At 57.0% G+C, this 22,372-nt stretch overlaps 1 protein-coding gene across 5 annotated transcripts in view; it reads left to right on the top strand.

The window, feature by feature from the left end:
- KCNC4 (potassium voltage-gated channel subfamily C member 4) overlaps positions 1 to 22,372 on the top strand; it is a 46,155-nt gene that overhangs the window by 5,175 nt on the left and 18,608 nt on the right. For 2 of the 5 annotated variants that reach the window (XR_009257867.1, XM_058716261.1), the window contains exons 2-3: positions 8,061 to 8,997; positions 11,051 to 11,254. Coding sequence is in view for 4 of the 5 variants with exons in the window: in XM_058716261.1 (XP_058572244.1) it covers positions 8,061 to 8,997; positions 11,051 to 11,254 (1,141 nt within the window). In the remaining variant the exon portion in view is untranslated. Of the gene's footprint in view, positions 1 to 8,060; positions 8,998 to 11,050; positions 11,255 to 13,686; positions 18,484 to 22,372 lie in introns of those variants that run through there. The other 3 variants (XM_058716259.1, XM_058716260.1, XM_058716258.1) reach the window with 3 other exon arrangements.

Below are 22,372 nucleotides of genomic sequence, written 5' to 3'. Positions count from 1 at the left end.
GGTTTTGGCAGCAAGGAGGTTGGTAGAATAAGGCCTTCCTTATTTGCTGAGGGCACATAGGAGGCCTGAGGAACGGGACCCTAGGACACTCCCCTCCCTTCACTCCCAACCTCTTGAGGACCCAGGGGTTAGACTGACTTCAGCTGTTATCAGTCCTGTTAAGAACGATAGTGTTTTGGAGCGCCTGGGTGGCTCAGTTGGTTAAGCGTGCAGCTCAATTTCGGCTCAGGTCATGATCTTAAGTTCGTGAGTTTAAGCCCCCATTGAGCTCCACGCTGGCAGCACAAAGCCTGGTTGCCTCTCTCTGCCCTCTCCCCTGCTCATGCTCTCTCTCCCTCCCTGAAAATAAATAGAACTTAAAAACAAAAAAAAAAAAAAAAAAAAAAAGGATGATAGTCGTTCTCCTTTGGCTAAATCAGTACCTGGATTCGTTTTCCCATAATGTTCCCCTTCCGAGTAGAGGATGTGGCCCAAGGATCCCTACTGTCCCAGGAAGGCAGCTGGAGCTGGGTTTTCACTGAGCACCCACTGCGTATCAGGTCACTTTTGCTTTGTTCTAGTATCTCGTCTGGCCTCTGTGAGGCAGGGATCATTAACCTCAGTCTACACTGAGGGAAACTGAGGCCCAGAGGGGCTGGCTCACACAGCTGGTGGTTGAACTAGGCTCCAAACCCAGATCTTGTGAACCCACGTCTGTGCTTGTGCCACAGCTTCAGCCGCCTCCTGTGCCTTCTTGCCTGGAAAAGGCCTCTGACTTTAGGGGGCCCCAGAGGGGACCTTCTGCTCTCCTGCCATCCCTCCCTTCACTTCCTCCTCCAAACTAAAGCTCCCATCCCCTCACTCCCTAGAATTGCTCACATCTGAGCTTGCTCTCTGTTTTTTCTCACTGTGGGACTCGCATAGAACAAAAAGAAAGGGGACTTAGTTACGAGAGGTGACGAGGTGTCCCCTGGCCCGACAGAGGAGTGAAATGGAGGCCTTCTTGGAAGAAAATGCAGAGCTCTGTTCCTACTTATCCTTTCTGAAGGCCCCCCAGCTTCTCTGACATGGGCATTGACTGGGACTAGCTGGGTGGTGGGCAGGACCCCCTGGTCCCAAGCCGGCTGGGCTAGGGAGAGCCAAGAAGCCAAGCCTGGGAGGCTCGGTGCCCTGGCCTGTCCCCCAACCCTGTCCCGAGGCAGCCTCCCAGTCTCTTCCTGGGTCTGTTTTGTGTTTTTCTTTTTTGTTCTGAACAGACCAACATTTGCCTCTGAACATCTTGTCTCTGGATAATGAGGTGTTTCTGTTTGTCACCATTTGGGGTGGGGTGTAAAGTGGGGGAGGGGCTGAAATAAACTTGGGCTATTTTGGGGAGATGAGGGAAGAATGGGCAGGAACAGAGCCAGGCCTTTGGGCCTTGGGAATGGGGAGCCCCCAGGCTCCTTGCCTCCACCCGTGGACATTGTCCTGCCCTCACTCCAAACCCAGTGTGCTGGGCACCAGGACGTTCAGGCCATCCTTGTTCCTGGGCACCCAGCCTACCACAGCCTCTGGCCCAGCTCCCTGCTAGGGTTTTTTTGGGTTTTTCTCAGGCTGGGTGATGTTTACCCAGCCTCTGGCAGGGGGCCCCATCAGGCAGTGGCCTTGGCCCACCCTGGAAAGCCACAGAGTCTGAGAGCCCATGTGCCTGGAGGTATTCCTGGGCATTTCGGTCACCTCTAGCCCGAGTTAGTGGGGCTGGCCACGTCTCCTCCTCGTGACAGGTTCCCCAGGACCTGGAGAGGAAGTAGGCAGTCCCCTTGGCTCCAGTCATTCAGAAAACATTTATTGGGTACTTATCACATGCCGGACACCAGTCTGGGCCCTGTAAATACAGAGACGAGACAGACGTGGTCCCTGTTCCTGAAGGGAGCTAGGTCAGGTGGAGTCGGTGGCAGTTGAAGGAAATTGGGTGACAAGAAATAGTAATAACACAAGATGGATCTTGAGAGGTGCCACAGTACTCTTAAAGAATAAAGCCCCACAGGAGGTGAGAGGAAAAAGCCATAAATCCCACCTCTGTGTGAAGTGAAGCGAGGTGGGGGGATGGTTGGCCAGCAGGGAAGCCGCAAGGAGGAAATAGAAGTTAAGCTGGATAGGCCCTGCAGGATAATGACTTAGCTCTCTTAAATAATTTTTAGAAGGAGGCAGGCTATAAATAAATATATAAATAAATACATAAATTTTCACCGTGAGCAGTGCTTTAACCATGCGGAGTTAGGGAAGGGGCGAATTTTCTGGCCAGGCGACCGGCCCCAGCAGAGATAGGACAGCACGGAACACAGATAGGCAACAGCCAGGAATTGCATTTGGCTGGGCACGTTCCTGGCCGGCGGTCTGGGCTGGACTGAATTCCTTCTGGGGCCGGACTCATCAGCTCCCGGCAGCCCAGAGGCCCTGAGAAGCCCCACGTGCTGGCTTGGCAGAAGGGGGGCATAGGTGGTGGCAGGCTGTGGCCCCTGGAACCAGGATAGGAGGTCCCAGGGCCAGGGTCTGCTCCCAGGGGAGCCCATGAAAGGAGAGGAACAGGTGTCGCTAGGCTGATACCTGCAGTTTGAGGCCCTCACTCAGGAGCCTAGGGACAGCTCAGAGATGCTTTGCCTGACACGTTGTTTCTCTTTTCCTGCCTCTGAGCCCGCAGGGCTGCTCGCTCCTTTTACAGCGCTGCCTGGGCTCTAGGACCTCACTTCCCCGGAAGCCTCAGCGCCTCATCCCATCCCCACCGATCTTCTCTGCAAGTGTCTTTGGCTGTGTTCTCAGATTTCTCTTCTCCTACACTTCATCCTTAATATAGGTTTTGGGCATGAGTCTTCTTATGTTTATCGGTCCATCTGTCTCCTTGGCCCTTTCTCCTTGGGCCCCCCTCCCCTGCCCCCGCTGATTGTATTCAGTTCCCAATGACTGGTGTCTGTCACCTCCCCCCTACCCCCCCGACCCAGCCTGTGCCAGATTCTTGAGACACTCTAGGCTCTGTGCTGAGTTTTACAAATATCATTTCTTTTAATCCTCAAAACAGCCCTATAAAGTGGGTACTGTTCTCATCCCCCTCAACACATCAAGCACTCTGTAGCCTCAGGTCCTTTGCAGTGCCTGTTCCCTCTGCCTCTCCAGGTGTCCTGGATCTTCATATAAGTCACTTCCTCACTCCTTCAGGTCTCTGCTTAGATGCGTCACCTTGGCATTGAGGTCTTGCCTAATCACCCTATTTGAAATAGGTCCCTCCGGTCACCTGGGTGGCTTAGTCAGTTAAGCGTCCAACTCTTGATCTCGGCTCAGGTCATGATCTCATGGTTCGTGGGTTCGAGCCCTGCATAGGGCTCTGCGCTGACAGTATGGAGCCTGCTTGGGATTCTCTCGCGCTCTCTGCCCCTCCCCGACTTGCGCATGCACGTGCTCTTTCTCTCTCTCAAAACAAATTGAAAAAAATGGTTTAAAAAGAAAATGAAATAGTTCCCTCCTCCTCATACTCTACCTCCTTTCCTCTTTATCTTTCTTCCTGACACTTATACCATCCGGCATACTATGTATTTGCTTATTTGTTGATGGTTTCCTTCTCCTAGAATGTAAGGCCTAGGGGGCAGGGGTGTTCGTTTTGTTTCCTGCTGTTCCCCAGCGCCCAGAACAGTGTCTGGCACACAGTAGGCCATTTTATGGGCAAAGACCCTAAGGCTTAGAGAGGTTAAGAAATTTGCCTAAGGTCTCTCAGGCAGTGAGTAGCAGAGACCAGCTTGTACCCAGAAGCACGTGACTTTAGATTCCTACCATGGCAGTTTTAGGATGAGCTTGGTGAAGGAGGCTGATAACAGGGCTGACTCACCAGCCAAAACACCTGGGTCTCCGGACAGGTGGGTCCCCCACAGGCTACAGCCAGCCTGTGTGTGGGGAGCCCATGGAGCAGGAAGCTGGAAGGAGCGGTGCTTTCCAGCACAGAGGCTCGGAACCTCCTGTCCAGGGTGGTGAGACCCTCCCGCATCCTTCCAGCGGGGAGGAGCGTAGCTGCTGGCCAAACCAGATCGCATAAGCAATTTTCCGCTTGGGCGGTTTTGACTTCCAGCAGAATCTATGTCCCGTGTCCTCAGGTAGCATGGACAGAACTGACATCTTCCACCATGGGAACCGGGGCAAGTCCCTTCTCCCCAGGCCTCAGTTTCTTTGGTTGCAAAACCAGCAGAAAGGGAATTGAACTGGGTGAGCTCCTGGGGTCCCTTTGCTTCTAAAAAGCAAAGATTTTTGCGATGTTTCTGGCTCCAGGTCCAACTCAGCCTCTCAGAAGCTGCATGTAAGGGTCCTTGGAGACCATGCCCACACCCCTGGCTGGGAACTAGTGCTGGCCCCATTTTGTAGTGAGAGACCCGTACAAAGTGCAGCATTTACCTAGTGAGTGGCTGGGCCAGGATGAGGGACCCAGGCAGTCTGACCCCAGGGGTCCTTAGCTCTTTGGTCTCAGTCTCTGCCCAGCAGGTACCATGGGAAGGAGGTACAAGTGTACCCCACTAGCTGTATGGGATGGCCCAGCAAGGGCCGCTCAGAAGGCTCCAGCTCAAGGCCTTGATGTCTAAATTGGGTGCTGTTGCAGCCACTGCCTCCTTCCTTGGTCCTTTTTTGTCCCCGGAAGCCCCCAAAAAAGAGAGTGGGAGGGAAAAAAAAGCAGTGTCCCTGCTGCTGGAGGTGAAGGGCCTTGATTGCACTTGCTTAGGACCACTGCTTACAAAATAATTCAGTTCGGGAATAACCTAGGGAGAAAGGAATCATTGGGGCCCGACAGGGGAACCTGTAACCTCAGGACCCACCTGGGGCAACACGCCAGAGCCCAGGTGCCTGCATCTGTCCCAGCTCAGCCTCAGGTGGTGTGCCTGTCTCCTTGGGGAAGGGGGGGGCTTTCTGGGGCCTGCCTTGCACCTGCTGCTAGCCGTCGAGAGGTCACAGGGGAGACTGAGACCCCGTGAAGATGTCACCAAAGAGGAGTGGACTGTTTGGTTAGAGGACCAAGCGGAAAGAACTCTGAGCTGAGAGTCAGGGGACCTGGCCTCTGCCTGATCCTGAGCGAGTCATTTGCCCTTTCTCGTGCCTGGGAAATGGGCACATGTGGCTACCCTTTATCAGCCCCATCTCCTGGGAGGGCCGAGGTGAGTGATACGAGATAATAGTTGCAACAGCTCTAAGGAAAAACAGAAGTGAGTGGACACCGCAGGAATTCAGGGGGCTGTTCCCTAAGGCAGGAGGGGTGGTTTGTACTTACTGGGCGGCTGCAGAAGGAGCCCGGGCGGCAGTGAGGAAGGCACCAAGGCCGGCTCCTTGGCCCTGTGGGTAAGAGGGTGGCCGGCACACTGCCCTCCCTCCCCTTCTCCCCTCTCTGTGCCCTCTGCTCAGCCCCTTGGCAGCTCTTCCTGAACTTGTTTTTCCAAATCACTAATTAACTTCACGCTCGGCTCCCAGGTGGGCCAACTCTCCTGGCTAATTTTTCCTCAGAGAGAGCAGGCTCCTGCTTCCCATGCTTCCTGGCAGAGCTAGGGTATGCCGTCTCCACGCCTTACCCCACCCCTTTTGCTGCTGGGGATGGGAGCAGTGCCCGGAGTCGGTTCCCAGCATCACGGTGGCCACTCAACAGGTGCCACCACCAGCTCATCTCTGGATGGCCACGGAGAGCCCCCAGGCTGGAGCCGTTTGCCTAATACCCACATCGGTCTGTATTGCCTTGATAGCACCTTTCTCGGGGAAGAAAAATGAGATCAGGCGCACCTGGGTGGCTCAGTCGGTTAAGCACGTGACTCTTGATTTCGGCTCAGGTCATGATCTCATGGTTCGTGAGATCGAGCCCCCCATCGGGCTCTGTGCTGATAACGTGGAGCCTGCTTGGGGTCTCTCTCTTTCTCTTCAAATAAATAATAAACTTAAAAGAGAGAGAGAGATCAGAAAAGGAACTTGAAATTTACCTTCATAGGAGAGCCACAAACAGGAGAAGCTCCAGGCAGAGTTGTTCAAGTGGGGAAAGTGGTCTGCTACCTCCGTTCTCCTTCCTCGCTGCATTTGATCAACCTGTCCATGGTCAAGTGTAAATAAGATGTGTTACTGTGCAGTGGGTGTCTGTCTTAAGTCCAAGGTACACAACTCTAAGGGTAAAATAGTAGTCATCAAGGAGTTGGCTAGGAACAGTATTGACAGTTCAGAGAGGACTTTCCTGGGTCTGTGAATTGATCGTGAAGGCAGTGCGGTGTGAAGAGAAGGTATGGCCTCCAAAGGTAAACAGATCTGAGTTCAAGTCTGGTTTCCAACCCTTCTAGGCTATGTGACCTTAGGCAAGCATTTAAACCTCTCTGATGCTTAGTTACTCCTCCTTAAAAGGAGACGATGAGACTTACCTCACAGGGTCACAGGGAGGACCGAAGGCAGTAACACATACCAAGTGCCCAGCTGTGCCAGGACAAAACAGACAGCTAACGGATGTTCATTCCCAAAGTTCTCTCAGACTTGCTTCTGCTCCAGAGGCCCCGGAGGTGCTGCTGTTTCATTTTCCCAGCTCCCCTTGTATTCTCCATTGGTGTTTTGCAATACTAAGAACAAGGTGTGCCTTCTCCCCCTCCCTCATGCACACTCTCAGGGAGGAAAGCATCCCTGAGGGGCACCATTAGCCATGGCCAGGTGGAAGTCAGTGTGTGGGGATTGCCAAGTGGCCACGGGGCCACAGTCCTTCCCCGTCCACCTATTTAAGCTCGGCCCTCTGCCCAGGGAGGAAGCTCATCCCCACGCACGCACGGAGCAGGACAGGCAGCAGCAGGGGGCGGAGACCCCAGCAACAGGTGCCCCGACAGTGGTGAATGGCATTGCATGAATAACAGATGAGGGTTCCGTAATTGGTGCTATTACACATGCATTTCATCTCCATTCATAATGATTGGACACTTAAACCTAGCTGTTCCTCTGCCGGGTGCCACTGTCATCATTCTACCCGAGATCCGAGCCGTCTGGATCAGCCCCTGCCACACTCCGATCCCAGTGGGTGCAGTTTATTTTTTGTTGGAGCTCAGTGTCCCAGGAAATGCCAGGTGTCGGGAAGGGGCGAGGTGGTTATTCTGGGCAGACCTCCCCTTGTCTCCTATTATGGAACGTGCTACCTTCCTTCAGACACTTCTCACTGTCTGGGCATTTGGCTGGGACATTCTAAGCTGCAAGGTGGTAGAGAGGGGCTGGGACTTGGGACTTGAGGAAGTGGGGGGTCGTGGCTGGAGTTCTAAGACTCAGCTGGCAGAAACAGGCCCGGACTCATTCCCTCCAGGTCCTCTCTCCGGGCATATCCCTAACACAGTGGACCTCAAAACTTAGCATGCATCAGAATTACCTGGAAGGTTTGTTAAAGCAGATAGCTGGGCCCTACCCACAGTATTTCTCATTCAGTAAGTTTACGGGGTCAAGAATTTGCATTTCTAACTAGTTCCCAAGTGCTGCTGCTCCTGCAGCTGGTCCGGGACCTCACTTTGAGGACCATTGCCCCTAAAGCCTAATTACTCCAAGTGTAGTCTGTGGACCAGCAGCCTCTCCTGAGAGTTTGTTAGAAATGCAGAATCACAGGCCCTACCCTGGCCCTGAATCAGAATCAGAATCAGAATCAGATTTTAACAAGATTCCTAGATGATTTATATACCTATTACAGTTTGAGAAGATTTAAGGCACGACCCTTCTACAGGGGCGCGGAGCTAGGCAGGAGGCGGGGCCAGAGTCAGCAGTGGGCGGAGCCAGAGCGTTAAGGGCGGGGCGGGGGGTGGGGCGCGTCGTAGCCAATAGTATAGTTTCCTGTCCAGTTGCCTCCAGCCAGAAGCAGCCTGTCTCTTCTGTGTGCCGTGACAAAGATTGGGAGGAATTACCTTAAAATGCCCGAGCAGATGGGTAAAGACCCTCTGAAGAGGGAGTTCCAGCCCACGACTACTTTCATCCCGCCTCTCACCATCTAACGTCCTTCCTTCCGGTGACCCATGCCCTCACTCTCCACAAACAGGACGGCGCCCGTCCATCCCTGACAACCGCCCCACTCTCCTCCTCGCCCGCAGGTGGTGGCCTTCGCCTCTCTCTTCTTCATCCTGGTCTCCATCACCACCTTCTGTCTGGAGACCCACGAGGCCTTCAACATTGACCGCAACGTGACAGAGATCCACCGAGTGGGGAACACGACCAGCGTGCACTTCCGGCGGGAGGTGGAGACAGAGCCCATCCTGACCTACATCGAGGGCGTGTGTGTGCTGTGGTTTACACTGGAGTTCCTGGTGCGCATCGTGTGCTGCCCTGACACGCTAGACTTCGTCAAGAACCTGCTCAACATCATCGACTTCGTGGCCATCCTGCCCTTCTACCTGGAGGTGGGGCTGAGCGGCCTGTCCTCCAAGGCAGCCCGAGACGTGCTGGGCTTCCTGCGCGTCGTGCGCTTCGTGCGCATCCTGCGCATCTTCAAGCTCACACGCCACTTCGTGGGGCTGCGCGTGCTGGGCCACACCCTGCGTGCCAGCACCAATGAGTTCCTCCTGCTCATCATCTTCCTGGCCCTGGGCGTGCTTATCTTCGCCACCATGATCTACTATGCCGAGCGCATTGGCGCCAGGCCCTCCGACCCACGGGGCAACGACCACACCGACTTCAAGAACATCCCCATTGGCTTCTGGTGGGCGGTGGTCACCATGACGACGCTGGGCTATGGGGACATGTACCCCAAGACGTGGTCGGGCATGCTGGTGGGGGCGCTGTGTGCACTGGCTGGCGTGCTCACCATCGCCATGCCCGTGCCGGTCATCGTCAACAACTTCGGCATGTACTACTCCCTGGCCATGGCCAAGCAGAAGCTGCCTAAAAAAAGAAAGAAGCACGTGCCCCGGCCACCCCAGCTTGAGTCACCCATTTACTGCAAGTCTGAGGAGACCTCGCCCCGGGACAGCACCTACAGTGATACCAGCCCCCCTGCCCCAGAAGAGGGTATGGTTGAGAGGAAACGGGCAGGTGAGATTGGGGGTTAGGAAGGAAAGCCACCTCCCCTCCAGTGGTGGAGGGAGTCCCCAAGTGAACCTCAGCCCTTGGGACTTGGGATTGTCCTTTATTGTCCCGGGCTGCCCTAAGTGTGTAAGATGTGTCTTTAAAAGCAGAAAGTGTTGAGGCCAAATCTCTCTCTCTCTTCTGGTTTTCCAATAGCTTTCTGAACATTAGGGTCTGTGGAGTGAGTTTACCACCCAGTTTAGGCTGCGGCGGGCGGTGCACGGGGCTGTGAATTCAAATACCGTCTTGGCCATGGTGCTGTGTGACCTGAGGCCAGTCACTAACCGTCTCTGATCATGGGTTCTTCACCTGTAAAATGGGAGTCATCTCCTACTCCCCAAGACTTTGAGGAGACCCAAATGAATAACAGATCTGAGAGTATTTGGAGAAGTGAAAACCACTCTACAAGCATCAGGCGCTGTCGTTGTTAGCTAGGGAGCAGGGCAGCTGTTCTGCCAAGGTGCATCAACACGTGAATCATTTCTTTCCAAACGTTGGAGTCTGATGTCTCTTGGCCTAATAATTGTGATAACGTAACAGCAGTGGGAGGCTGCCTTCTGTTCAGCACAAGCTAGATTGAGTCCTCGGCTCAGGGTTTAACATGGGATGGGAGGGAACCGAGAGGGAGTAGCCCAGACAGTGTCGGGCAGGGGAAAAGGAAGGGTAGAAGAAATGGCTTCTGCACCCTGGAGGGGGAGGGCCTCCGGGTCTGGATCCTGTTCTTCAAGGATGGGAAAGGCCACCCCTGGAAAGCTTGCTTCCACCTGCGTCAAGAGAGGGGAAAGGAAATCGGCTTAACCCACAGAAACTTGGAGTTAGGCTGGAGAGCCGGAGCCTAAGTGTGGTGGGAGGGGCTCCAGAGGGAGGTCTGGGATTCCTCGCCTGGGCAGCCCTTGGACGCCAGGCCATCGGGAGGCTGGGGGTGGGCCAGGAGACAAAGGTAGCAGCTTTTGGCTAAGCTCTGGGGGCAAAGTGGGACTCACTCTCCAGAGGGGTGCCTGACTCATAACACTCACCTATGGCCTGTTGGGGGGTGGCGTAGTACATGCTGGGGCTACTCACTCCCTGGGGTCATTTGGGGGCCTTGATGGAACAACCCCCCTCAGGCTCCCCTCTTCCCCACCAAAGTGGTGCCCCTTCCCCCATCCCTGGGTGGAAATCTCCCAGCCAGGGCCTCGGGGAATTTCAGCTGTACCCTGAGGCCCTTTCAGAGCTCAGAGGGAAACCTAATATCAAAATGCGCAAGTCCCTGCACCAGCTCCTGGATGCACACTTACCCGCGGCTGCTGTCAGCTGCACCTCAGCCTGACCCTAACTACTTGGCCGTGGTCAGGGCATTCCTGGCCCATGCTGAGGCTGCTGCCTTCAGAGCGAGCCAGCCAAGGGCCCACTGTGCTGCCTGACGGAGGCAGGGGCTTGGGGCAAAGAGCCCACAGCAGTGGGAGCTGAACTGGAGCCTCCTCTGTGCAGGGTCTTCCCCAGACAGGCGAGCCCCAAGCGGAGGGCTCCAAATCCTTTAGGTACTTGACTCTGCCTGAGGTGCCTGGTGAGCAAGATTAACCGCCTACAGGGGGTCCAGAGAGATGGCCGTGGAGGCCTATTTATTGGTTTAACCCTGGCGTTGCCAGCCCTCATCCCAGCAAGCCGGGTGTTCTCTGAGGGAATGCAGACTCATCCAAGTGTCAGCCTGAGCCAGCCCCAAGGAGGAAGCCGAGTCGGCCGCCTGCCTCAGGCTAATCTCCTGGGACAGCCTGCGGCAGACAGAATTCAGCCCCGGCTTGGGGTATCTGTGGCTCCTTGTCCCGGGAACGACCCTAGGCCAAGGCTGAGAGGGAAGGAGGGCATTCCGCCCCCTGCCCCCAGGGCCAGGCCCACTCGCTGGCCCTCCCAGGGAGATGCCAGGCCCCCTCAGGTGAGGGAAGTGACACTCTAGGGCTGGGATTGGCGAGCCCCCAGGTGAGCCCATGAGGAAGGCCCAAGCAGCCCCTCACACAGCCTCCTTTCTGTCTGCTCCCTTTAGACTCCAAGCAGAACGGCGATGCCAATGCGGTGCTGTCCGATGAGGAGGGAGCTGGCCTCACCCAGCCCCTGGCCTCTGCCCCCACCCCTGAGGAGCGCCGGGCCCTGCGACGCTCTGGCCCCCGAGACAAAAACAAGAAGGCAGCCGCCTGCTTCCTGCTCAGCGCCGGGGACTATGCCTGTGCCGATGGTAGTGTCCGGAAAGGTATGGCTCCCCAGGCCGGGCAGGTGGAGAGCCCCCAGGGAGCTGAGTCTCCCCAGTGTCCCCTGCAAACCTTGAGGTCCCCTCCTCCCCTGAGGCCTTGGCCACCATCTCCTCTGCCTTGGATGTGCCCCCGCTTTTAAGATGAGTACCCTGATCTCCCACTCCCTGGACTAGAAAGGCCTCTGGCATCCCCCAGAGGTTCACAGAGCCCAGCACCCACGCCCCTCCCCGCCCCCCACCATGGCCACAGGGAAGAAAGACTAAGTGCTAGAGGCTAAGGGCAGGCCAAATCAGCGGCCCCTGCCTTTCCCCTCCATTTGATCACCACCTCTTCCTCTGGTTCCTGCCACGACCTTGAGGCCTGGCTCCACAGGGTCACTGCCAGACTTTCCCTAGACCTCCCTTAAACACAGCTAAGGTTTCCCAAGTAAGTCCCGAGAGATACCAAGAGCCTTCGGGAGTCAGGATAAGAATGAGCCGCTGGTGTGATGTCTTTGGAGAGCCTAGCACAGGCCTGACCTCCTCATCCTGCCCTGGGGGTCCAGGAGCCCTGGAGGGGCCAGCCCAGCTCTGCACGCCTCTTGAGGCAGAGCCAGCAGGTGACCAAGGGGTGGGGAAGGGGGTAGGGATGGGTAGGGACTCTGTGTCCCCTCTGAGGTGTGCTCTGAAGCATTTGTAGGGTTCAGGAGAGTAGCCCGTCCTCTCCTGTAAGGAAAGGCTGAAAATCATCGGCAGGCCCCTAGCTATGGCAGGAGCAGGGCAGAAGCTGGGCCGTGGACTTAGGGCTTCCTTACTTGCAAAAAGGGGGTCAGCAATGATGGAGGTTGGTTGAGGGCCAGTAGTGGCTGAGAACAGGAGTCTCAAGAGCAGGTGCTCCTGCCCGGTTCCTGATCACTTTTTTGTCATTCTTGCCCTGTCCCTGTGACTTAACCTGCCTAAATGCCCTACCTAGTTCCAGAACAAACCCTGACTCCTCCCGAAACAAAGCTTGTCCCTGGGTTCTCAGGCCACTTCTTAACCAAATCCACACACCCCCACCCCCGCCACTTCTCACTGTCCCAAACTCCAGTCCAGGTCTGGGTTGAGTGAGTTGGGGCAGTGTCTGTGATGCCTCTGTCCCCCCAAGCATGTCTCCTGGCCTGCCCATCTCATGCAGCCTGCACGGGCACCTTCCCAGCGCCTGCCCCCACGGGATCCCCAGGGCACCCTGACCCTAATGAGGCGCTGAGAGGTGTGTGTCCAGCTGTGGTGGGCATATGTACTGTTGGGTGTCACCATCAGGAGCTGCCATTTGGCAGCTGGAAGGAGATGGCCCAGAGGCCCCAGCTACGGGGCTGCAGGTCGAAGGTACTCAGACCATTTACACTCTCTCCTGCGTCTCTCTGGTCTCCTTGTCCTCTGCGTGTCCCAGTCCTTGGGCTCTGGATGTGCCTGTCTCTCCTGCCCCCCATCACAAACACGCAGCGGCTTCTGCTGCATCCTGGTTCAGACCCAGAGACTTGCTGTGGCTGGAGCATGCTGAGTGATGGCCCGGAATGTGGGGCAGAGGGGACCCTGCCTCCCATGTAGGCCTCGAGCTGACTGCCCGACAGCCCTGTTTGCACTCCAGTACTGTGAGGGGCTTGGCGGAAGTGGCAGTGTGGAAGAGGCTGTGAGGGTACAAGTCAGGCGGGACCGTGAGGAGGTGGGGAGCGGGTCACACCCGGGGCAGGAGGGGCACGTGCCTGGGCTGGGGAGCGTGTACCGCACCGCCAGATCTCTCTGGGAGCTCGTGTGGCCCGGCTGCTCTATTTTCAAGATGCCTCCACACTGCTTCTTGGCAACAAGCATGCAGCTCAGCCAATTAGAGTGACCTTCGAGAGGGAACAGGTGGGTTGCTGGGAAACAGGCCCTGCTAAGCGAGCGTGGCAGTTAGCATCGCCAAACTCCCAGCAAGCACTCAGCAACTTTCCCCATGCCAGACCGTGCCTCCCTTCTCTGCACTGGGGCTACGTGTGGGACCTAGCGTAGGGGGCCCAGGGCTCCTTCAGCCACGGGCAGAGACTCCCTTGTGAGCCTATAGCTGCCCAAGTGTCAGAGTGTGAACTCCCGGGGGGGGGGGGGGGGGGCGGGGAAGGTGACCGGTGCTGATCAGGGCTTCCGAAGATGGTGTAGAAAGGTGCTGGAGGCTGGGGGGTGTATGTGTAGCTGGAAGGGAACTTACTTGGGGACAATGACAGGGCAGAGATCAGCTGTGCGGCCCTGGCATCTGTCCTCTGGAGCCCAGGTGACCTGGAAGCCCAAGAACGTCAGGGAGCCTTTCCCAGGCGGGCCAGACCCCTCAACCAGCCCAGGGCTGACTGCCCCGCGGGGTCCCCTGGAGCATGGATCCCACGGAGCTGCTCAGATGAGGAACCAGGCCCCTCTGACCCATGTGCCTTTTCTTCACCAAGGCTGCGCAAAGTCCCGGAGTCTAAACAACATAGCTGGAGCAGCTGGAACCAGTCTGGGGCTGTCTCCACTGGCATCAAGATACAGCTCACCCTACCCTCCAAGAAAGCTCCCGCTCTCCCACCCCTTCCACCCTCTCACCAGCCCTCCACCTGGACACCCGGCCCCTTAGCGGCACCCTCGGCTCTCCCCACCCCCCGGCACACACACTCACATGCCCTCCAGCCCTCATACCTCCTGGGGCCTGAGGGAGCCGGGCGAGATGCAGGAGAATCCAGGCCCCTGAGCCTCTCCTCCACAGCACCCAGCTCCCCAGAATGTTCAGCTCTGGAGCCTGAGAACAAGGGGGAGATTACGCCCAGGGCTTGCACCTCCCCGGTCGCCATCCTGAGCCGGACGTGCCAGCCCCCCACCCAGGACCTGTGCCTCTGGGCCTTGCCTGCCCTCAGGGCCCCATCGTAATCACAGCAAATGCATTTTCATTCCTCGTGGCCTTCAGTCAGCAACCAGCCTGCCACTGAATATCTCTGTCTGTCTGTCTGTCCATCCCACACCCAGACCAGCCAAGAATAAGGCTGTCTCGTGGGGCGTCTCTGCTGGTGTGCAGGGAGCTAGGCCCGCGAGGGGAACAGTGCCGCCCTGGGAGAGGAGGCCTGATGTTCCCCAGCCCTGGCCTGGCACGCAGGTGGGGGTCCCTAGGGCCCCACAATTGGCTGCCTAGGCGTGGGGATGCCCTCCTCTCCAGAATGACACCCGGCGGCAGAGCCCCGCACCCCATCTGCGCCCCAGCAGTGGTGCCTCTCCCGCGCTGCTTTCTCTGCTTCCACGACAGTTTCTCTTCCCTCCTTCTCCGCTCCCCCAAACTCCCAGCCCTGCCTCTGAGTCACCTGCCGCTCCCACCCAGCCTCTGCGCTCTGTATTGCTGCCAGAACCGGAGACTCATCTAATTTCTATAATTAAGTGTATTCATTTACCTAACGAGCCCAGGAGCACAACAGGTTTGTGAGTCATTGAGTGAGCAGGGGTGCCCCCTGGGCAGGGGCAGCTGAGGGGAAGCGTGGGGACAGAAGCCATCCTGCCCCTCGCACGTGGCCACTCCCGGGCCAGGCAGGGCCGGCTGCAGGCGGCCCCTCCCCAGCAGCTTCCCAGGGAGGCTCTCTGGGCCCCCTCAGCTTCAGGAACGCAGAAGGCCTCGGCCAAGCCATTTCCTGTTTCACCTGATGGGAATTAGACCTGACAGTGGAGCCGTGCGCCTGGCAATTTTTAGAGTCAGATTATGCAACTTTGTAGAGGGAATGACTAAGGTCCGTATCTGCTCCTTCCAGGGTGGGCAAAGATAGGAATGGAAGGACAGAATTCAGGGACTCGGCAGGAGGCTGGGGGATTGGGAGGCCACCCCGGAAGGTGCACTGGGCAGAAAGGTCAGACCATTTCGTGAGGTTGGCTGTTGTGAAAAACCTGTGCCAGGAGCACCCCCATTTCAGTGCCGTCTGTCTTCAGCCTTGGGCAGACACACGAATGTCCCTTCCGGAAAAGTGTGTTCACGATGGGTACTGGCATACCCCAGCCCTGCTGTGGCCTGTGGGGCCTGTCTCCTGCTTGTTCTCAGAATGAAATGTCCCGCTAAGAGATGAGAAAATACAGCGGCATCCATGTGGCCTGGACAGGCCCCTTTCAGTGACCGGGGCTGGGAAGCCCCGTGGAGCAGGATGGAGACATTAAGCACCATCTCGTCGCTGAATCTGAGAGCCCAGCTGCTTTTCCTTCGTGAGGATGGATTCGGTCCCGGCCCCACAGGGCTCCTTGCACGGGGCTCCTGAGTCTGATGGGGATGTGATGAGCTAGGTGTCCAGTTTAGCCTGGACGCCACAGCTATTTTCTCCTCTGACTTGCCTTTCTGGTTCGGGGAACTGAGTTGGCTATTTCTGTGGCAGCCCTCAAGTTGTCAGGAGCCCAAGTTTCCACGGTACCCACCTCCTCCTTCCCTCTCCTCCCTCCCACAGGGATGGGCATGCTCATGGCACCCCTCCGGTGGGCACAGATGTCCCTGGGCGACATGATGCAGGAGTGCCAAGCTGGAGCCCCTGGTGCCTTGGGAGATGGGCTCCCACCTGTCCCCCCTGGTTCTCTGGCTTCCGTGGGGGAAACAGAGGACCTAGCTAACAGGACGGCTGAGTAGGCTGCTACTTCTCAGGACCTCTGAACCTCCCAGGGCCCTGGGAAGGGGCAAAGTGAGTCCTGGAGTTTGCAGAGACCCACTGTACACAGGGCCCTGCCTAGGAACGCAGCTGCCTACGTGGGCCTCAGCCTGTCCAGACCCTGGGCCTCCCTCCTCAGGGGAAGGCTCTCCCTTCCACCTGTAATCTGAGAGCACAGTTGGCTTCACGTTGGGTGTAGACTTGGACCTGTACCCATTACTTTGTCTTCTAGAAGCCTTTCCCTCACAGCTGGGGCCCACCCCCTCCCCCACAGAGCAGGGAAGCAGCTGGGATAGGAGTTGTTCACCTTACGAATTTGCACCAGGCCTGCTGACAAACTTAGAGGCATTTGTCAACCCCCAGGGCTTCTGGGGAGAGCTGCGAGCTGGAACCAGAGGTGGAAGGTGTCTGTTCAGTGTAGGCCGGGAGTCAGAGGGGGGACTGAGTACCAGCCCGAGGGCTGGGGCTCCAGGAGTCACCCCCTTGGGCCCAGACTATCCTGTCACAGAGCTTCCTGGGAGAGGAGGGCCTCCCCTGCCCTGGTCAGAGAGTATCACCCCCAAATCCCTGCCCCCACAGCAGCCTCCTTGCCCGCCCTGCCTGTGCCCCTGCTGGGAGGGTAGGGGAAGGGAAGGCCCAGGCCACTGACATTCCAGGCTGAGGCTGAGCTGCCGAGAAGGGCTCACTGAGAAGGGTTGGGTTTCTCAATAAGATGCTCCTTTCTGGCCTTCTCTTCTGAGATGGACGCGTGCATCCTCCCTGACCCTCCCCTTCGGCATCCACCCTCCAACTGCTAGAACTCTGTTCCTGCCAGATTGAGGAACTGTGGCCAGGCACGACAGGGCAGCACACTCAGGCACCTTCTTCACCAGCCACCCCTGTCCCTCCGCCCCGGGGACAATGGAGTGGCCCCAGGTGGTAGGTGGCAGGTGGAGCTATGCGGGGGTGGGCCGCCCAGGTTGGACTCCAGGCCACACCAGGAACGTCCCCCACTCCCTCCGTGCCAGCATGTAGGGCTGTGATCCCTCCGCCCACTGCACTGGGGTTTTGAAGACCTGAGGGCTTGTGATTCCTGGAGCTCGTTACGTGAGCAGGTATGGAGATAAGCTGTAACATGGTCTACGAGTCACCTTGGCCTAGTGCTGGGTAGGCAGAGGGGTGATGGTAGGCAGAGGGCTCACCCCATTCGCTGACCCATCCTTGCTCTTCCTGGCCTCTTAGCCCGGGGTCCCCATGCCTTCCAGCTCTGCTCCTGGCCTAGTCCTTAGCCCACAGGCTGTGGGTCAGCAGCTGGCTTCCTTCTAACATCTCATTCTTTGTTTCTCCCTTTCTTTTGCTGAACTCCTTGCCCCCCCAGACGGCAATGTTGAGCCGAAAGCGTGCGTCCCAGTGTCTCACACCTGTGCTCTTTAAACACAGAGACCTGCCAAGACGCCCTCTCGCCCAGCTATGCCCAGGCTGAAGTCCTCACCCTCTCTTAAGCGGCACCAACATGAGAGAGGCAGGCAGACAGACAGAAAGCCAGAGGCTTAGGGAAACTCTGGAACCCTGGCAAGAATCTTTCGCTGGGAAAGACTCAGAGACCCTTGTTTGCACAGGACTGACGGAAAACCTCCCATGTGACCCTCCAGGCCCAGAGCCATCTGGGTCTGATGTTCTGTTCTGTTGTACACCGAAGAGATATATATGCACATATAGTATCTATATTCGTACGTACTATACTCGTGTGTGGTGCACGTGCTACTGGTGGTCTGTCTTCTCTGTTAGGCTGTGTCTCCCCAGGCCCAGGCCCCGCCCCCCGGCCCCCCTCTTCTTCACTGACTCCTTGTTTCTGCTGAACACGTGTGTGGAATGTCCCAAGAAAGAGCGTCTGGGCTCTGCCAGTCCCAAGGGGGGAGGGGGCGGGCAGGCCAGACTTGGCCCCTCGGGGTTGTTTCCTTCCCCTGTGGCCGGCGGTCTGTGGGGAAGGCCCGGTTGCCCCCCGGGGTCACTGCTCCACTGGCCCCACCCCACCCCAGATTGGGGTTCTACCTCCCACCCCACGCCCCAGTTTTGGGGGACTTCCAGGGGACTTCCTCTGCAGCTTCTTCCACTCCTCCTCCACCTTACCTGTGTCCTGGACCGAGGGGGCGTTTTGTCTTTTTTTATTTTGGGGTTTTTGTTCTGTCTCCTCCGTCCATTTGTTTTCAAAGATGCTGCTGGGCAGACGGGCAGGGAAGGGGTCTGTCTGCCTCTCTGGCTCAGGGGTCTGAGAAGGGGAAGCCTCGGGCAAGCGGAGACCAGTTGCAATACTGTACTTCCTGGCCGGTGGCCAGAGGACGCGTGCAATAGCAGAGACCAGGTGACCCCTTCAACCTTGGCCTCTGCCCCTCCCGCGGCCCTCTCACCGCAGTCCCACCCGCCCTGCCCCTCCCTGGCGTTGGTCAGTCCTTTTGTAAAGCTGTCCCCTCGTGTGTGTGTGTGTGTGTGTGTGTGTGTGTGTGTCTGTGTGTCTGAGGCATGCCTAGGCTGGGCCCTGCCGCCCTGTCTGCGCGCCTTCCACTGTCGTGCTGTGCTCGAGCCCCAATAAAGACATCTGGAGCATCCTGCTGCTCCCGCCTCGAGTGACTGCGTCTGCCTCTCCTTTCTGGCTCTGTGTCTGTGGGGACCTCCCCGGGCTTCCACCCCAACACCTGAGACATGCAACACACTCCGATCCTAGCCCTGTCCCCACCCGGAATCACCGATGCCTGCCAACCCCTGCGTTTAGAGCTAGGCACGAATGCCCAGAGAAGGACAGGCTTGCCCGGGGTTGTGAAAGAGGGCTGACCCGGGACCCCCGGCTCCCCGGCAGCGTTCTGGTCTCCACCGCCGCCACCTGACCCCCTCCGTGACGCGGAAGAGATGTGTTTGGAAGGCGTACCCCTGTATTCCTGCTTGCTTGTGCAGGCCCCCCCCCCCCCCCCCGCCACCTTCCCTGGAATTGCACCAGTGCTATGTGGGCCAAGGCCCTGGGGATGCCAGAGTCATTGCGAAGACTGGATGGCTGACGAACTGAGGCCGGCAAGGGACAGGTGGTACATCCGGGACCACTTAGCGATGGGGAATAAATGAATCCTGGGTAAGCGATGGGGACACGTGCCCCTCACTGTTGTTTCCCCGCTCAGTCACATGGAGGCACACGCAGGGCTGGCTCCCAGCTGTGCTGCCTTGTGGGCTCGTTCAAAATGGCCCCGCACCTTCATGCTCAGCTGCCACCGTCTTGAAATGATGGAAGAAGGGGCCCTGCGTGTTCATTTTTGCACCGGGCTCCGTAAATCATGCAGCCAGCTCTGGGCACATGTTTGTTTGCCTCACCCTCTTACTCTAGGCATAAACTAGAGTCGTAGGGCCTCGGTTCAAAGTCTAGAGTCGTAGGGCCTCAGTTCAAAGCCACTTACTAGCTGGGTGACTTGGGAACAGCTCAGCCAACCTCAGTTTTCCATTCTGTAGAAAGAGGATCACAACAGCCCAGTTTGGGTTTCAAAGACCGCGCGTGTAAGGACCGGGCCCAGTGCCCTCGGTGTGCCTATGACGTAGAGAAGATGCCCACAGCAAGTGTTCGTTCCCTCCTCACCCCTTTCCGGAGCTCTTAGGCTTTTCCCCACAGACTTCTGAGTTCGCCGTGTTCAGTCACGCCAAGAAAGGACAAGCGCATAACGGGGCAGGGGGTGAGGAAGGCAGAGGGGATGGAAGAAGTGAGGGGAAGCCTGCTCTTGAGGCACAAGAGAAAATCGGGCTTGGAGCCTGAGCCGGCCAAGGCAAAGCAATGGCAGGCTGCCAGTTGTCAATTAAAGATAAGATCTTGTCCGGCCGCGGAGGGCAAGCAAGGCCTGTGCCCCTGCCCCCCCTTTCCAGGCTGGAGAAAGCCATTTGCAGCCAGGCTGGCCTCAGAGAAGCTTGGCCAGGCCATAATGGGATGGGATGTACTTCTGGCTCCATAACGACATTACGCATCGGGGCCCACGTCCAAGATGGCTGGGGGTTTTTGTTTTGTTTTGTTTTTCGTAGATGAGTGTGGAACCGTTTCACGGTCAGGGGCCAAGAACCAGCAAACAGCCCCGGGGCACCAGAGGCCAGGGTGGCCCTCAGGGGACCCAAGGAGATGCAGGGTCCCCGGTGACACGCTGGTGCAGACTTCTGGAGGGGAGAGGGGCGGAGAGTTCAGCGAGAACAGACTACCCGTCCGCTTCACCTCACAGGAACAGCGGGCAGGGCTGTCAGGAAAGGAAGGCCGTGGCTTCCTCAAAAAAGCAGGGGCTGGGGCGCCTGGGTGGCTCAGTCGGTTAAGCGGCCGACTTCGGCTCAGGTCATGATCTCGCGGTCCATGAGTTCAAGCCCCACGTCAGGCTCTGTGCTGACAGCTCAGAGCCTGGAGCCTGTTTCGGATTCTGTGTCTCCCTCTCTCTGACCCTCCCCCGTTCATGCTCTGTCTCTCTCTGTCTCAAAAATAAATAAACGTTAAAAAAAAAAATTAAAAAAAAAAAAAAAGCAGGGGCTGAGCCCAAACGAGGGGGCTGGTTCAAAGAACAGGACACCGGTGTCCAAGACCAACTTTGGGAGTCAGACACACTCACACTCAGCTTGGAGTCCTGGCCCCATGACTTCCTAGTTGTGGGACCTGGGGCAAGTCACTTAACCTACTTAACCCATGTGAATCTTTATTTCCTCATCTGTTGAATGGGAGTATTGATGGCACCTACCTCATGGAGCTGTTGGGAGAACCCAGTGAGCAGTGCCTGTAAAACCCTGGGCACATGATCATTGCTTACAAATATTGGGGGGGAGGAGGAGCGTCGTGGAGCAACTTCCCCCCAGTAACCCACCCCAGTTTGGTTTCTGGCCTCACCTTTCAAATAAGTGCTATGAATTAGCGTCATTTCGGTAAAGCCCTCATCTTCTTGTGAAGCAGGCAGAGAGAGTGGGGGGTCATAATGCCAAACAGCTAACATTTATTGAGTGCCGGGCGATACATCTAATGCTCTTAAAAACTCATTTCGAGACCGGTGTCATCATTATTCTTGTTTCACAGAGAAAACTGCAGGACAGCCATGTTGGGTCACCCAGCCAAAAAGGGGCCAAGCTGGGATTTGAACCCAACTAGTCTGACTCCAAGAGTCCAGTGCTTTCCTGCCTTGTAAATGGAATGGGGCTTCTAAGTCATCAGCCCGAGGGCAGGGATTTGTGCTTTTAATGGTTTTCATTTCATTCACCTCAATTGGAATTGAGGAAGTGGGTGCCCTGGTAGTGCCTGACCCCACCCCCCACAGAAAAGGGGCTGTTGTTAATTAGCATAACCCCCAACTCATGGAATTCTTGATTCTTTCCTCTGCAACCCACTGAGTTTTATTGTCTGAAGGGAGTGACTGGGATGGGGACGGGTCTGGAGACCAAGTTATAGCAGGAGCAGCTCAGCCTGCAGAAGAAAAGGGACCCCCATCTTCAGTATTTGAAGGCATCTGAGGGGAAGTGGGTTTAGCTTATCTTCTGATCCCGGAGAGCAGACCTGGGACCAGTAGGTGGAAATGTTAGAAGGACAGATCGGGGTCAAATAAAGAAGAACCTCGCTTTTTGTTTTCCTGCTATTACAAATTCCCCACATGGTGTTGAAAGCATCCCATACCAAATCAACAGGGAAGGAAGGCCCTGTCATCCTCCCTCAGTCCTACGCTCCTCCCTGGAGGCCACACTATTAACATCTAGCGTTGGGTCCTTCTAGGCCTTTGGTAAAAGACCTTTCTGACAGAACTGCCGAATAGGAATGACCGCCTTGTGGGTACGAGGTTCCTGTCCCTGGAAATGTCCGGAGAGACATTGGGTGGTCACGTGCCAGGGTTTGTGGGAAGAACTTCCACTCGGCATGGAAGGTTGAATTAGAAGACCTCTTCCGGTTCTCACACGTTCTGACTGACAGGGGGCCACGCAGCTACTCAGCGGTGGAGGCTGGTCTGGAGCCCGGGTCTTCCTAACAGGACCCAGATAAGCTCTTTTCCTGGCATGATTTTCCTCAAAGTCCTTCGCTCTGGAGGGGAACTCCCTGCTAGACTCCCTGTCTGCCTCTTTCCAGCCAATCCTGGGTGTATGCCAGGGCTGAGACTGGCATCTGTGGTGCATCTGGTTGATACCCTCGCTTGGGTTGATAACCCTGCGATGTGTGGCCAGTACCCGCCCCTACAGCCTCCCGGGCCCCGACAACGTTATCACCGTGAGCACCTGCCCTCATTGCCCGGCTCCAGGCCTTTGTGGGATCAACACGACAGGTGGCACGTGAGCTGGCCCAGTCACCTGGGGCCGTGGTCACCACGCCTCAGCCCCGGACAGCATGGGTTGCTCTAGGGGCCACAAGGGCTGCCAGGGACGCTCGGAGCTGCTTTCTCCCGGGGAACCTCACCTGGGCCTGACCATAGCATCACGGGCTGAGGAGAGGGAGCCAGGAGAGCTGTGGCTCCAGGTCAGAGGGGTCAGAGGCCTT

Source organism: Neofelis nebulosa, chromosome 2 (assembly GCF_028018385.1).
Source record: "Neofelis nebulosa isolate mNeoNeb1 chromosome 2, mNeoNeb1.pri, whole genome shotgun sequence".
Lineage (NCBI taxonomy): Eukaryota > Metazoa > Chordata > Mammalia > Carnivora > Felidae > Neofelis > Neofelis nebulosa.
Note: the sequence above shows the minus strand (reverse complement) of the source record. Positions and strands in the feature narration are given on the sequence as shown.